This window comes from Dunckerocampus dactyliophorus, chromosome 16 (assembly GCF_027744805.1).
Source record: "Dunckerocampus dactyliophorus isolate RoL2022-P2 chromosome 16, RoL_Ddac_1.1, whole genome shotgun sequence".
Classification (NCBI taxonomy): Eukaryota; Metazoa; Chordata; class Actinopteri; order Syngnathiformes; family Syngnathidae; genus Dunckerocampus; species Dunckerocampus dactyliophorus.
The window spans coordinates 16,434,075-16,452,019 of NC_072834.1; the positions used below are offsets into that span (position 1 = coordinate 16,434,075).

The 17,945-nt window shown below is 40.8% G+C and overlaps 1 protein-coding gene across 2 annotated transcripts in view; it reads right to left on the minus strand.

Moving 5' to 3' along the window:
• Positions 1 to 17,945, minus strand: part of doc2b (double C2-like domains, beta) — a 157,091-nt gene that overhangs the window by 83,030 nt on the left and 56,116 nt on the right. For both annotated transcript variants that reach the window (XM_054754563.1, XM_054754562.1), the window contains exon 2: positions 333 to 412. In XM_054754563.1, coding sequence (XP_054610538.1) covers positions 333 to 412 — 80 coding nt within the window. The remainder of the gene's footprint in view (positions 1 to 332; positions 413 to 17,945) is intronic.

The following is a 17,945-nucleotide window of genomic DNA, read 5'->3' on the forward strand; positions in this document are numbered from 1 at the left end:
CATGAGCGCCTTGACTTGCACACCAGTGTTTTGTAGTTAGCACGTGGATGACAATTACAGTGTGGGGGGAAATTAGCATACTGCACTTTTATTTTAAAAAATGCCATCTATCTGTCCATCCATCCATCCATCCACCCACCCATCCATCCATCCATCCATCCATCCATCCATCCATCTACACTATGTCCATTCTTAACGATCATTTAATCGACTAATTGATTGCTGTGTCTGTCCCTAGTTCAAACCACACAAAGAGAATTGAAATTCACATCACTGAAAGTGGGACACGTGTCCTTCCAGTGATCCTATCACCATTACGGCGCGTGCCTCACCTTGGCTTTGTTAATGGTGCAGTGCAGTGCATTGTTCTCCTGGTCGTACAGCAAACTGAAGTCCAGGGTCCCCAGTGTGGCTGCAAGGAAGATGAAGAGATAAGAAAATGAACATCTTCGGGGGGACAAAAAAAGGCACGCAGACAGACTCAGTGGGGTGGGGAACGGAAATCAAAGTTTGCTTTCATCATTTTAAGACATAGTCCTGATGGGAAAATACCAAAGGAGAGGACGTACAGTATTACAGCAAGTAGACCGCAGACCTCTGCCAGCCGTTTGGTTTTTTGCCGAAATTAGGTTTAGTGTATTCCTATAATAAATACAGAAATACACAAACACAAAACAAGCAGTGATCAAACAATATCTGTCACCTTTTTGTGGCTGCTAGAAGTAATTCATCGAAATATTACGACTTTGTCTTTGATTTTTCTCTTCTTGCTAACTGACAAAATGTTTTAGGTTTGAAATCAGTTGTGCCATTTTTGATAACTTTGTCTTTTAATCATACATGATTTAATACCGACCACTCTTTTGTGACTGGTGAAGGTACAGTAACATTTTCTGGGGTTGCACCAAAATTTGATGGGTTTTTCTTTGACTATTTTTGAATTTTTGCGTAATCTTGCTAACCAACAAACCCTGCGTAACCTCAAAAGCATCCTCCTGTTTTGGTGATATCCTGCATCACATTACGTCACGTTGATTTTTGGGTTTACCATTGCTACATGTCCACCCGTCCACTCTGTTTTGCTAAAAAGGGGTTTTTCTATTTTTGTGTTATCCTGATAACCACAAACCACAAATGGTATGTAAACAATACGTCTCACCTTTGCACCTTTGCGCTTGGTGAAAGTAACAATCATTTTCTTAGACTCGATGATGTATTTTTAAACTAATCCAATATCATCTGCGCGCTTGGATGACAAAATGCGTCGGATTAAAGTTCAGTGTGTTGAGTTTTGTGTTTGCCCATTCACCTCTCCGCCGCAAAACTTATATCGTTTCAATCGTTTGTGTAGTTTTTGTGTTACCCTGCTCGCAAACTGACAAATGGTATCAAAACAATACCTCTAGAGGAACTATTCGTAGAGTTACACATTTTTATATGAACGTTAATGTTGCTGACTAACCTCACAATCACGTGTTGACCGACATTGGATGATGTACATGTTTGTAAACACCTTTGCCGCTGTATGTTCCACATACTAAGCTAAATGTAATCAGCTGAAGGGTTTGAGTTAAAGTAGTCCATTAAGGATTTTGCACTTTGAGATCCTTGAACCGCAGCACCTGACCTGCCCCTTATCTAGCTTGATCATTCCTACGTTTCTGAAATTCAAGAGCCCTAATTAAAGTCAAAGAGTGAAGAGAACAAGCCAGGCCCGAGAGGCTGAATGGCACATTGCATTGATGTGCATAATTGAGTTGGTACACATCAAGGTTTTTCCAGGTTAATGCCTCCTGCGCTGTTCACAGTACCCTCAATAAAAATTAAAATAGCCAAATTAGTCATCAAAAAAAGCGCAATTAGGAAAAAGCAGATGAAAGTCACGCTGGTTTGTGTTAAAAGCCTTTTTATAATTCGACGGCCAATTTGCAAACGCCCGCGGTAATTATAAGATGAAGGCTGGATGAGAAGTAAGAAAAACACAGACAGAACTTCTGCGTCCCTGGCGCCTTTAACAGAAACGACCGTATCGTGGTGCGGTGCGGTGTGCTCAACAGGCGTCAGGTGCCTCCTCAGCAACCTTTTCCTGATTGAGGTCGACCGTGGTGTTTCACTCTGCCGGCTCAAAGTGAGACCCGGTCACTTGCTGCTAGTAATTTGCCGACTTGTTTAGCTTGATTTAATATTTATGTATCGTATGTACTGTACAGTGACGTGCAGTCAGAGGAGCCATCCAGAAAAATTTAAATAACATAAAATAAGTACTAAGATTTGTCCATTAGGTCCTGCGATTGGGTGGCGACCAGTCCAGGGTGTACCCCGCCTCTCGCCCGAAGTCAGCTGGCATAGGCTCCAGCATACCCCCGCCACCCTCATTAGGATAAGCATGGATGGATTTGTCTATTAAACTGTTATAAATGTATTATCTTTAATAAAAATGGCCGACTTTGCACATCAAACATAGGGAAGAAACTGAAGATGCATTCAGTCGCTTGTCCTCACTAGGGTTATGGGGGTATGCTGGAGCCTATCCCAGCCTACTTGGGGGGCGAGGGGGTACACCTTTGACTGGTTGACAGCCAATGGCAGGGCACATATAGACAAACAACCATTCACACTCACATTCATACCTATGGACAATTTAGAGTCACCAATTAACCTAACATGCATGTTTTTGGAATGTGTGGCCAACATGCTAACCACTAGGCCACTGTGCGGCCGAGTGGTTATTCTTGCTGGAGCAGCTGTTTAGCAAAAACCCATTACGCATGAAATGTATTTTATGCTCTGCTGAATGAATAAATGAATGACTGCCACAATGGAGGATTATATAGCCAAGCTCACCAGAAGGTGATCAGACTTTTACAACAAAGTATCAGAACTTTTCCTTGAGAAGGATAGGCTACATGAACTTCATATACAAATAAAAGCTAAGAAGAGAAATGCTTTTCAGTTAATAAAAAAATGTGACTAAGAAGTGTTTGAAAGCACCTGGAAAACATATTTTTAACCAAAGTGAATTACAGTAATCCCTTGTTTATCACTTTTTTTCTCTTATTTATAAATGTAATCTTTTTGTAGTTACAGCTTAGACCCTCTAGACATGAAATAGCACCCCTATAGGCACCTTTACACTCCCTATACCCAAGACATAATAATAGAAAACAAGGCATTAAAGACATAAATAAGTGTTATAAATGTGTTCCTAAGGGGAGCAGAGTGACAGTAAGTGATGTCGGGGGTTCAGTTTGGCGTGTAGCCTGTGTTTTTATTAAGGATTATTGTGCCTGTTGTGAGATCATTCAAACCTGCAATAAAAGCCTGTTGTTCCGATAAATCTTAATTCAACTACTGCTGCTATGACATATCATATACAGTATACGTACGCGTATGTATTATACAAATATGATGCACTATTGGGTTTTTCCACTTTCTGTCCAACTGTTTTTCCCACTGTGAATGAAAAAGGAGGCGTCTTTGAGGCGCGGTGTTTATATTTACTGAAGTGGACAATGCATCTAGCAATTATTTGGGGCACAGCGTCAATTGCAGCAGAGGCTATAAAGCAGAATGCTAACGCCTGCCTGAAAGTTTCAATCAAAACGAAAGGCTGACTTTGTCACATAAGTCTTGTATTGTACTGTGCAGGTCTTCCATTTTGTCCCGTCAGCAAACAAACGTCTTTCCATGCCAGCCTGCACCATCTGGCCAGCGGTGGGGGGGCGCTTCCCTGTAAGATGTCATTTTCTACCACTGCGACTCTCAGAAAAAAAGGCCAGTTGGTCTAATTGAGTTTCCAGAGGCCTTAAGTCGTGATTGCCCAATGGTTGACAGCGACGAATGAATTGTGCCATTTCAGAAAAAAAACGGCGCCGGAATAAACGGACACACATGAACACTTTGTTGCCATCACAACATGACTTCTTCATGTGACACTGATGCTCTTGAAACATATAAACAATTTGGTTGAAGAAATGAAAATCATTTTTAGAAACTACTTCTTTATGCTACTAAAAATAAACACTGTCCTAAAAACAAAACTCCCATTCACAGAAGGCAGCTTTGTAAAACAAAAAAATATAAAAAAAATATGCTAACCTAGCATGATGTTGCAACTGTAATGTTAGCAATGTAGCTCACATAGCCATGCTAGCGTGCTAACGTTGTTTAATGTCCCCCTTAGAGCAGCCATCACCAAATGGCAGGAGCTCGGTCCAAATGCGGACCCATGATCAATTAAAGTGAATGGGAACAATAAAATAATAATATTAACATATAATCATGCTCGTGGACCGATCGCAGTGGGAGACTGCGATCGTAATTACTTCAGTTATTACGGTTACGTGATGGGAGCCAGTGAAATTGTTTGTTTACTTCCTGAGAAGTGAATGAGAGAACCATGGCTTGCTTAAAAAGCACCCAGCGAAATCGGATGTGAGAGCGCCGATAATAACATAACTTAGAGCCCAGGAAGAAGTCGTAACACACTCATTTACAGCACAGCAACATGCAAATGAGTGTTCACTAAGGATTGTGTGGATATTGGGGCAACAGAACCAAACATCCTTCACTGAAGGGAGAGTTGCGAAGGCGTGCTTCTGCTGCAGAGACCTTACTCAACAAAACAGGTAAACAAAAAAAAGGAATTGTGTGACAAAATCAAGAAAATCACAATGTCAGCTACAACAATAACTAGAAAATCTGAAAAGAAAGCTCCTGGACACACTTCTGGTCCTAGCTCGCCTCCACACAGCGAAAATCGGGTGGAAAAGCATCATTTCATTTCCATCTTCAGCATCTCCCCTTTCCTTGCTGAACAAATGTAGAGGTATGAGCTGATACTGGAACGATAGGAGCAAGTTTTCAATTCCGTGATGGTTATTTGACATGTCTTTTGAAAACAAAAGACAAGCTAGTGTTGCTGGAAACACAGCTTTTTGTGTACTGGCAGTTGAAAGGAAATACACTGATTAGCCATACATGGGATTCTTTCACTTGTGTACACTGCTGGTCCTTTAAGTAAACAGTCACATCAGAAACTCAACATGCTGCTCTTAATTTGAAGTTTCACCGCAAACATCCGGCCTGAACACGGAAGTAGCGGAAGTACAATGGGCCTCATTCACGAACATCTTCTTAAAAGTCTTCTTAAGAAGTGTACTTAAGAAGGCGCGGGTTGGAAACTGCGCCGCATTCACGACACGTTCTTAAGTAGGGATAATCGTTCGCACCGGTGTTCTTAGGTTGATGAATGCCAACTGCGATGCCCGTGCATGTGAGGCCTAATTTGCATAGGTCACCGCCTATTATTTCCCATACAAGGTAAAAAATGTGCCGTGCGTAACCGGCAGCTGGAGGCGGAGATGGCAACGCGCAAGGGCAAGACTGAGGAGCAGCTGGACAACAAACGAAAGAAAAACGTCAATTCTACTGAAATAGAGGTGCTTTTACAAGGAGTGAGCGAACACAAGACCACCTTATTTTCACGTGTATCCACCGGTCATCAGGCCATCCAAAAAGAGTCGGCATGGAGCACCATTGCAGGAAACATAAATGCCGTTTCCACGGAGAAACGCGCCACCGCAGAGGTTAAAAAGAAGTGTTTTGACTTAAAATAGACAAAAAAAAAGATTGGACTGCACCGGAGGGATCTGGAGGAAACGGGAGGTGGGCCATCAATCAGAAACAAACCATTTCGGAAACTCTAGAAAATATTTACACGATCATGATGGAAAAATAAAGTCAAAATACATAGTTTGTGTGTGACAATGTATTTTTTCTGTGGTTACATTTGATTAGACGCTGCCTAATTAATACAGCAGCCCCGTGCTCTGGCTCAAGACGTGGCTGGGGGCGCATGTCGTTATCTGGGGGTGCTACGTGCGCAATAGGCACACCACGTTTCATTGCGATGTTATTCTGATGATCCTGCACACCTGCAAGAACAGAGAGGGAAGCCTGAAGCCTGAAGCGGGACATCAAATATTGGTGGCTTTCAGCAAATAAATCTAATGGTCCCTTTACATTCTCTCTCTGCGCAGCGCACGTCCAGCCAGCCTTTTTTTTTGATGAATTGGGATTTGAATATATATTTATCCATGGAGTATATTTTAGTTGTTTTGATGATAAATAATTGTTGGGATATTTTATTTGCACTACATTTTTTGGGATCAGGTTGCAAAATCCATCATGAGGGCGATTGTGCATTGAAAGTGCAAGCTTTGCTTGTGCGTAAGAGTCCTCCTGAGCGTTCGTAGAATTTGTTCTTAGATCTAAGAAATGTGAGTTAAGAACACGTTTCGTGGATGCCAAAAATCTTCGTAAGAAGGCTTTAAGAACACATTTGTGCGTAAGAACGTTTCGTGAATGAGGCCCAATGCTCTTAATGTAAATAGTTTTGCAAGATCTCGCCAAAGTTTGCAAAAATTCATCCTTTTTTTTTAGTTAATGGTGTTGTATTGAAACAATAGGGAGATGTGCAGAGTTTCATTATGTTTCATATTCACATGCGCTGGTGTGTTTGATGCAATTTAAGCCAAAATGAGGCTCGGACTCTCGATGTGAAAACAAATAGCATTAATGGACCTTACTCAGTTTGAATTGAAGACCCCTGCCTTAGAGCGTCACGTCTTAAAAAATACAAAACAACTGTATGTGTTAGTGCCAATGCTAGCTGTAACAATACGTACAGTACTACTAAGTAAGCGTTGGCGTGTGACTTGTTTAAAACATTGAGATAACACAAAATCTTGGAATGATATCATTGCATATCATTATTCCTGCTCCTCGATTGCCATGGCATCTTTACAAAGGAAGATCAAAGCCACGAGAACTGTTTTCTGTGTAAACAATCTTGTACAGTGGAACCTTGGTTAGCCTACGCCCTGGTTAGTGTGTTTTTCGGTTAACGTTTTTGCCTCAGTTTGTGTGCATTCTTCAGTTAGCGTCCAATATGACGCACGTTTTGTTGTGTTATTAGTACACTGTGTGAGTCCAACTGCATTCGAATGTATTTTTAGCACAAAACGTCCTCGTTAGCAACTTGTCTATGATGTCATCAGTGGTTGACTCTGTATTCTTTGCGAACTAACAGTTACGCCACAAGTCTCTGCTTTTCTTATTGATCACAGCTGCGAAATAGCCAAAAATGGAGCCGAAGAAAGTCGCAAGTGCCAGCATTTCGATAAAAAAAAGGTTTGGAATTGCTTTCTGCATGTAACATTTGCTTTATTTCTTTTGGGGGAAAATGTTTTCGGTTGGAGCACATTTGTCGGTTAGAGTGGGGCCTTCGGGATTAACGATGCCAGCCAAGGTTCCACTCTACTCCCAGTCCTTGACAAACATTTCTTCAATGTCCTGTCTGCAAACTCCTGCAAGCTTTCCATCCATGATCGGGTCACACGATTATGAAGTAATTGGCATTGGAGGAATAGAAAGAAATAAAGCTATCATGACTTCCGCTTGAAGCCTCGGACGAACTGAAAGGCCGATATTGGCTTTTTTGCCGATGACCAATATGCCGATATTGTCCAACTGTCAATTTCCGATTCCGATATCAACCAATATGTGTAACATCACATATCTCCTGCCTTGGAAGGACTGGGCAGGACTGGACTTTTTACCTTAGTATGTATTATTATTATTATTATTATTATGTATTGTTATTATTTATTATGTATTTTGTGCTCTGCGATTGACTGGTGACCAGTCCAGGGTGTACCCCGCCTCTCGCCCGAAGTCAGATGGGATAGGCTCCAGCATACCGGCGACCCTAATGAGGAGAAGCGGCATAGAAGATGGATGGATTATTGCTCTACAAATTTGACGTGATCTATTCCGTATTTATTTCTTCTTATTCTATTTTCTTATTTTTCTTATCTCATATCTTGCCTTGGTTGTTTTATTTTGTGATTAAATGATTCAGTTCATGATGACATTTTTGCAGAGCTGCTGGAAATAGATAAATAAAGTATCTATCGATCTATCTTAACACATATGTGTTGTGAAGCTAATGGATACAGCATCAGCAGTTAGCTTGTCGACGTGGCTCTAAACAACATTGTACAACTCGCCTAAGCAAACAACCGACAAACACTTGCGATTGGGCATGGCAAAGCGTGGCCGAGGAGTCTAGCCTGTCGCGTCTGCCTGCCACCATTTCCTTTTGTTACATTCCCGCTACCCACCTCACCAATAGCGATGTTTTGCCAACCCGTCACGTCCTGCCACCCCGAACACGGCTCAAGTGTATACCTGTATGCTGCGCGTAGACTGTTCTGTGCAGCGGGCACAGGGGGCTTCAAGGTCTAAACTTTGCATAGAAACACGCTGACAAATGTTGCTCAGATAGAAGTTGCAGAGATGTCCGCCATTTCCTGGTGTAAAGTATTAACTACAACGTTGGCGCTTAAAGGGCTATATCGGCTTTCATTACAGGGAAAAAAAACGATACCGATATTGACTGATATTACATTTTAATGCCGATATCGGGCCCCTCGGACCTCCCTGACTGAAAGACATGTCAGGAAGTCTCTACACCCCCCTCCAAACACTGGATGTGACAACATGTTGCTCATTTCACAACCTTTCACTCTTGAACGGCATTGTTGACGCTGACAGGAAGTGAGGAGACGGATGGCTGCTGTCACGGGCGGGGGCAGCCCCATTACCTCTCTTCGGGCACTTCCCAGGGAAGCACCTCTAGCAGCATAACCCCAACACAAACAATCCACCAAAACAGGCTGATCCAAACAGGACCTTGCCTGAAAACCAGGATTTGACCTGATTTATATTAAGAGAGGAAAATAGAAAGGAAGGTCTTCACTTGACAGAACAGCTTCCCACGGCGATGCGTGGAAACGATTCACACATTTGCACAGTGATCGAGGATTAGATGCAGTACCATTCATTCTTATTTTTTTTAAATCATTACTTCTGCTGGAGCAACTTCTGCCATTACCAGAACTGCACTTTTTTGGTAATGGTAATGTTTCATTTTACTTGAACATGCATACAAGTTACAATGGAATGCATTGCATGCTTCAATTCGCAGTTCCAAAAGGAGTAGGAAGAAGCATCAACTGCAATGCATCTATTCACTTCCTGTGTTCCGATGTAGTCTTTACTAGTTGACACATGGGATTGTCAATTGCCAGGGTTTTTCTTCAATCATAATAATTAATCATCACATAATTAGCATCATATAATATAATATATAAATAACCTTTAGGAATTTTGCCCATCATCCACAATCTTTATGTAAGACATTATATCACAATAGCTTTCTCTTTTCTGGGTATTCTAAAGATATAAAAACAGATCAAATGCGACAGCTAATTACTAGACGTAATGGGAACATCGATGCCGCCTACAAAGACCTTTATTAAAACACCTCCGAAAAGCTCCAACAAGGTTTGATGGTTTTCTATCCATGCTGTGACCAAGTAGTAACAGGTACATTCATGATAACATGGAATACTTACAGTATTTGGCCGTATTTTGGTCCTTTTAAGTATTTCACATAGCAACATAGAAACCAACGACTACACCTAGCGTTGACTCTTCCAAACTCCGAAATAAAAACACCCTGGGAAGCGAACGATGTGATTCAAATTATATCAAAATCATACAAAGAAGCCAGAATTAGAATTATATCTGGACTACGTACGTAGAACACTGAGATATAGAAGACACTCAAGTATACAGTATAAAAGAGAAACGGGAAACAGAACTTAAAATAAAAATGGCTGAACATGTTGAAAATGCAATATACATCCACCAGTTCACAGAGCTGGAGGGAGTTCTCCTGGAAGGATATCATATCATATCATATATCATATCATATCATATCATATCATATATCATGTCATATCATATCATATCATATCATATCATATATCATATATCATATCATATCATATCATATCATATATCATGTCATATCATATCATATCATATCATATCATATCATATCATATATCATATCATATCATATCATATCATATCATATCATATATCATATCATATCATATCATATACCATATCATATCATATCATATCATATCATATCATATCATATCATATCATATCATATATCATATCATATCATATCATATATCATATATCATATCATATCATATATATCATATCATATCATATCATATCATATCATATCATATCATATCATATATCATATCATATCATATATCATATATCATATATCATATATCATATATCATATCATATCATATCATATCATAGGTCAAGAGCAAGCAGTTGCATAAAACAATGTTGTGTTGGAGGGGGTGTGGAACAGTGGATGCAGATCATTCCTATATCTTTTGGAAAATGATGAATGGTGTGCTAATGGAAATATTTGGATGTCCGATCCCTTTGTCTTGCACGATGATATATTTGGGAAATCTATATGAAGAGAAAGTACGTGTGAAGGTAAAGATATTTGGTAAAGATTCTTTTGGTAGCGGCCAACAAGGAAATGGAAAGGAGGACGCCTCTACACTGGATCAGTGGACTGCGATAGTGGAGGAAGTCTTTGCATCGGCCCAATTCAAGGACAAATGGACTAAATGGACAATATGTGACAAAACACACAATGAAAACTGGAACTGAGAAACGGAAATGGAACATCTGATCAGCTACTTAGGAAAAAGCTCCCACGTTGGCACTTGTGTGTGAGCAACCATATGTTTTTATCCACAAATTCAGAAACTATTTCAATAAAAAAGTGTGTGTGAAGGTTTTCAGTACATTGTTTATCTTCTGGGGAGTTGAATCAGAGCCTTTGCACATGGACCTGGATGAAAGTGAACCATGAAGTTAAAAATCAAGCGAGGGCAGTTGCTGAGTCGGTAAGTTTGATCATAATAGGAGGACCGTTTCTCCTGTAAACCACCCTTCTGCTTGAGCCAATAGATCGAACTGGGCATTAAACAGTACCCTCATACTGTACCTGGTAGTCTTCATTGTGGGCGGAATTTCCCCAAGCAACGCAATGTGTGGTTTCGCTTTATGCCGCGCCCTTGTCCAGTAGATATCTAGCCAGCTCTCTAGCTGTGTGTCCGACGGACGACGCATTCAGTCCGCACTCGATGTCCTTCCCCTCCTGCTCAAGCTTGACCAAGTCGTCCATAAACATGGAACGCACCTCGTGGTGGCGTAGCAAGCAAACAGCACAGATGCGAGGTGCATTCAGGGACATTGGGTCATTACACAATTATTTTGGTAAAGACCTCGCAACCCAATGAAAACGGCTGCGCACCCACCACCTGAAAATCACTGCTTTAAAGGGTTGAAAACCCCAGAATAGAATTAATACTTAATAAGTATATGTATGTATTATTGTGGTCAAATAGTCGTGACATTGCATGGTATGCTGTTCCCCACTAGGAATTCAACACATTGGAATAGTAATGATAGTGATAGTTATGGCTGCAACATGCCCACATATTTAACATGTTTATTCCAGGAAGTGGTTTTAAAAGAGTGACTTGTTTAAAGTGGAAAACAGGATATTAAAGGACCTCCGAAGAGCTTGTTGATGCTAAAAAGCGGCTGCAACAGTTTGTCCTTCAGCAGTCTAGCTCCTTGCAACAAGACACACCACCATCCATCTAATATGAAATAATTGCTATTTGACTGTTGGGTGTTCTATCAGTAATTCCCCGCTGAGCTCATTTGAGCCGTTAGTCGGTGTCTATTGCCTCCTCCCCCCGGTCCTGCACTGATCTGCTCTCAGATGCTCCGAGCGGGCTCAGGACTCAACACCCCCCCCCCCCCCCCCCCCCCCACTTGTTGAGATCATTTGCAAGGTCTAAGGTGGGGGGTGTTGCACATTGAATAAATACTGTCTAAAAGCAGTAATGAGGAATGAAGTATCCTGGCAGCCAAAGTCATGAAAGGACAACACTGCTGCAGAGGAAGAGGGAGTTCATCTCCACAAGTGCATTATGTTTATAGCCACATGTAAAATCATTGTCTTTTCAGCCTCAAGCTTGTGAGATGACTTTGCATCTGCCTGATTTATTAAAGCAGAAGGGAGCTCCCCGCCTAATAAATGATGTTAGCATCAGCTCACCGTTATCGTAAGGGAGCCTGCAGCTAAATCCATAGGAAGCATATTGATGGAGCCAACCCCGCTTTCCATCACAGAAACACAAGGTGCAGTGGAAAGGCTTAACTTGGCGATTTGCTGCCTCCTTCTTTCTAGTAAAACTGTTTAGGCTCGTTTAGAGTAGCGCGTCTTTCCCAATGAATTATTTACCTCTCTACTTTTGTGGGTACGGAGTATGTGGCCTTTGCGGAGCTCACGCTGCCTTCAGGCTTGACGCTCAAACGGTCTGCTCGGGTTCTGTTTGTATTTAGTATGTGAAGAACAAACTTTTATGGCTGCTGTGTCAATTTGCACCGTCATTTTCGTGCAGGTGTGACTATGACTCATCTTCAGTCGGGATTTGGAGAGGAAGAAATGTGTTGGACATGAGGAATTTTTAGTCCCCAAAATATTCCATGATATCATATATATATACAGTATATGATTCATATTTCTATGAAGTTCATCGTCTCAAAATAGAGCACAGATGTTGCAAATGTGAGAAAAGAAATCTGTTTCAGTGCAAGATGAGCTTTAAGGCTGGTAGTGACGGGTTTATTTTTCATAGTCTGGACAGATATTGACCCAAAATCTGTGGACAAATAGCAGAAGAAGAAAAGGCATGACATTGCATGGTATGCTGCTTACCACTAGGGATTAGCATAAGCTATATTCAGGATTGAATTGGTTGAGGGCCAATAACAGCAAATCTAGGAGCGTAACGGTTCACATGGATCTAATGAACCGTTTTGGTTCTGCATGTTCGGTTTGGTCCACTTGCGCACCGTTTCGGTTATATTCTATGCTGTTTTTCTCATTAAATTTATTACTAGAGTGATCTAAGCGCTTCACGTGGAACTAAAGTACTGGGTGAGTTTCCGCCTCTGAGTGTCGGACACTACTGACTGAGGGGGAGGAACGCTAGTAGCTTGCAGGCGTGACAAATGGCATCATGGCAAATGCAAGCTCTCACTACGGTCTCCTGTTTGGGAACAATTTGGCTTCCTTGTTAAAATTAAAGATGGACAGAGGCAAGTAGACACATAGTGTGTTGACACTGTTCCACAGATGTCGGGTATGCTGCAGGAACCATGTTAGCGCACTTAAAACTGCATCATCCGGAAGTGAATGTTACGTCTACAAGAAAGAAAACCAGCTTAGTGCAAACACATAACTTCAACATATAAACAACCTCTAGCAAGCAACTCTGACCGGACCAAAGCAGCAACACATGCTATTGGAGTTTTTATAGCCACAAGATTACGTCCATATTGTTGTTGAGAGCTCTGGCTTTAAGAACAGTCATGGAAAAAATGATTAGACCACATTCATTGTCGTGCCTGATACAACTAAAGGTACCTTTGTTTGGACAAACATAACAATGACAACAAAAATAGCTCATAAGAGTTTTTTTGGCAGTACAATGCTACAGCTATATGAAGAACTTACGTGATTTTGGTTATTATCAAGAAAACCATGGAAGTTGCTAGCTATCAGCTCTTAAATTCAACTCTTATGAGCTATATTTGTTATCATCATTATATTTGTCCAAACAAATGTACCTTTAGTTGTACCAGGCATTAAAATGGATCAATAAACTGAAGAAACAAGGGTGGTCTAATCATTTTTTCCATGACTGTATATGATTAAAGTTCTTGAACCTCGCTACGAAATACCATCACGTCCTCACTTTAGCCAGAAAGTTACACCAGCACTTTATGAAAACGCTAAAAGTGATGCCGTCAACATGTGTCCGCTGTTTCCCTTACGACAGATGGTTGGAATTCCCGTGCAACAGAGAGCTATTTGACTGTAACTGTCAGTTCCATGTTGATTTGGTTTGGTTTAATTGGATTTGAACATGCATGAAGGTTACGATGGAATACATCATTTCACAGTTTCCACATGTCCAAAAGGAGTACAAGTAGAAAGAAGCAAAGATTATTTCCTAAACTCCCGCCCCCCATCCGTTCCACATCTTGTACAGAACATATTATTTACTTCCTGCATTCCATGTAATATTATTCCGTATGATAATCAGTGTAATAATAAATAAATAATAAAAAATTAAAATAAATGTAATGATCAAGACTCTTCTGCCTTGTATTTATTAAACATCAAATGCTTGTATTGCTTTTTGAATTCGCTCATCTCTGTACATTGTTTGAGTTCCCTACTCAATCCGTTCCATAGTTTAATTCCACATACAGAAATGCTGTGGCTTTTCAGCGTTGTTCTCGCATAAAAGTGTTTTTAGTTTAATTTTCCTCTAAAGATCCTACAATTTTGCCACAATGTTTAAACAATTGTTTAAATAGAACAGTTTATTTTATTATTATTTTTCTATTTAAAAAGCTCAGAGTCTAATTTATTTGAAATATAACCCAAATGGGTCGCTTTTATTTATTAAAAAAAAAATTCAGTTTGCATTTTTTTTAAATAAAAGCATTTGAAGTCATTTTTTTCTGCCTTTTTAAAAAAATTAACCGGGTCGAGCACTTCAAGAAACTGAACCGAACCAAAATTACGTTGTAGTGTACCGTTACACCCCTCAGCAAAACCCATTGGAATAGTAATGACAGTGCATGACATGCTGCAAAATTGGTATAGCCACATGTACCCTATTGGCCTAATGAGTTCTACTTCATACAACTATTTGTATAGGTAGTCGTTGCTATTATTAATATTAAAGGGACTGGATGCATCTTGCTCCAAATTACATTTTTGGAAAACCAAAAACAACAACAGCACCACCGCCGGCTAGCGTATGTTACCAACAGTGGTTTAAAAGCACAGATTGTACAAAAAAATGTCTATATTTTTCACAATTATGAATTTAACTGCACACAAAATTGTTGTAAATATACTCCCTTTAATTGTAATAACAATTGTTGACACTGAAGACGCCATAGGTATGAATGTGAGTGTGAATGGTTGTTTGTCTATATGTGCCCTGTGATTGGCTGGCAACCAGTCCAGGTGTATCCCGCCTGTTGCCCGAAGTCAGCTGGGATAGACTCCAGCATACGCGCAGAAGTCTGCGTTATCCCACCAGGTCCATTGGCGCTGGGCTCGCATACCAATCACTCACTGTCGAGAATTAGACAACTCTAAAAATACACCCGGTGTCTATTTTTAATCAATGGAGGCTGCAATCAGGAGGCAACGAGCAGATGAGTAAACAAACATCGCTGGATTATTACTAATCGTTAATGTAAGTTCAGGCTGAAAAGTCAAAGAAGCAGCTCCTACACTCGCCTACTGGAATTTTTTCCGAACTTCCAGTGTGGTGAAGACCAGGCAACAATACATACAAACCTTCATCTCAATGACAGCTGAGAGAGAGAGAGGTTATAAAAGTGCTATGCATGAATTGCCTGACACTAAGGCGTCTCCATGACAACTGTGGGAATGCTATAAACTGTATTAAACGCTTTGGAAGGCTCGGGAGCGACAATAAGGGGACCTTGAGACGGAGTAAAAGATACATTTTGATGCAGCCGGGCAGTTAAAGAGTTGAGACAAGAGGCTGACGGCATATTTATTCAAAACCTCGCGTTGGTACAGGTTAGCTTGGTTCAAAGCACTTTGAGCTTCTCATTAAAAGAAGACGACGATTCAGAGGCTCACTCGTCTGAGATGGACACGCTTCTGCATCCTTTCTCCCTGCCGTCACGTACCGTGCGTGTTACAACATAGTCGCACTGTCATGGCAACAGATAGCAGCAAATTTACATTAGGATCACGTAAGCCTGAACAAAGGATATTAAGTCTGTGTGTGTATGTGTATCTAAGAAGAACCCGGGGAATGCAGACAAAACTATGTCGGACTCCACCTGCTGTGGTTAATAACACGGGTTTGACCTCCTCTGCTCTCTCCAGGTCTTCTAATCTTCCATGCATGCATGTGAAGTGATGTGACGATGTAGTGTTTAAGAAATATGAAAGAAGAGTCATAGTTAGCTGCACATACGGCGGTTCAAAGCCTAACTCGTAAAGTTCTGGAATTACCGAAAGTTTTTTGTTTTTAACGCTGGCCCACGTCTTTGATTTCAGCTGAACTGACCCGAATCAAACCAACACATGCGGGATAGCCTTGGTGCTTGATCAAACAAGAGACAAACACGAGCAGGGGTCACCAACGCTTTTCCTTGTGAGAGCTACTTTTACAAAATGAAAATGGCCAAGAGCTACTCATTTTTGTAACATTTATTTTCAGAGCTTATTTTAAACCCAAACAAAGCGAATATGCTTGTTTTACCAGGACATTAACAAAATGCTGGTGTCCACAACTCACATTTTGTATTTCACAATGCATTTCTTTCTACTGTTCTTTCATTATTAACCGAACACCTGAATGAAAAGCAGGCTTACGGGCACCTCATGTGGTCGTGGGGGGCTACCTGGTGCCCGTGGGCACCACGTTGGTGACCCCTGTGTTAGAGGCTACATTCACACTGCAGGTCAATTACAATTTTTTTGGTAATATGTGACCTGTTTCAGATTTTTTTCATGTCAGTGTGAATAGTACATCCATCCATCCATACATTTTCTATGCCGCTTATCCTCACTAGGGTTGCGGGCATGCTGGAGCCTATCCCAGCTGACTTCGGGTGAGAGGCGAGGTACACCCTGGACTAGTCGCTAGCCAATCACAGGGCACATATAGACAAACAACCATTCACACTCACATTCATACCTATGGACAATTTAGAGTCTCCAATTAATGTGGAATGTGGGAGGAAACCGGAGTACCCGGAGAAAACCCACGCACGCACGGGGAGAACATGCAAACTCCACACAGAGATGCCCAACGGAGATTTGAACGTGAATGGTACAATTTCAAAAAAATGTTTCCAGTACAACCCAGACCTCGTTTGTATGTGGATATAAACCTGATATGCATCCGTTGGGCTTGTGTATAGCTTGGGCCCTATGATTTCTGCGTTAATGGAATCTCAGAACTGGAGTCTACGGTTAAATGCGGAATCTCACAGAAATTGACGTAATTGACGTGTGAAAGAAATGCTGTCATTGTGGGGAGAAAAAACGTTTGTGTGGGGAAGTATTTCCCCGGTGAACCGGACAATCGTGGCAGAAACTCGTCACAAACACTAGCCCGACCCCTCTCAAATTAAACATGTCGAAACGGTGACCTGAAACACAGGCAGAAGTTAGCGAAAAAACATTTAAGCTCCTCTCTTTTTTGTGAACTGTGTGTATAATGAACGCTACGTAGCTATTTTGACATATTACCTGTGCTCAGGTTATGTACACGGCTATTGAGCAATTATGTAATTATCTTTATTGTCATATTGAATTGAATTGTGAAGTACTGGATGGCATCAACTACTTTCATTACATTAACAGTGAATGTGGAATACTGATCATATATTTTTAGTATATATAGATATATAGATATGTGCAACACATACATAAATACTCATATTTAAATATACTGTTTTGGTTTTTTTTCCTATTTTTAGTAGGAGGTAGATCTTTGGGACTTGGTCATTTTAAAAGTAGCTCGTAGGCTGAAAAAGCCTCTCTGATGACATGGAAAGATGACATCCTACTATCATTTATATATACAGTATGCCAGACTTACCTGGCAAGTAGTGGCAAGTGTTAGACAATCCAAATAGATTTTGGTTCAGGGTTGTTTGCAGGAAAATGTGTTGGAATAGTTACAATAGTGCACCATGTAGTGTATGATGGTCACTGACTTAAATGGCCAGTTGCTACATCCAGCCCGTGTCCCTGCAAAGATGCTTTGCTTGATGGTGGCCATGTTTTTCAACCAATCTTGCTCAAATTTTACAGACATTTGCTTGTC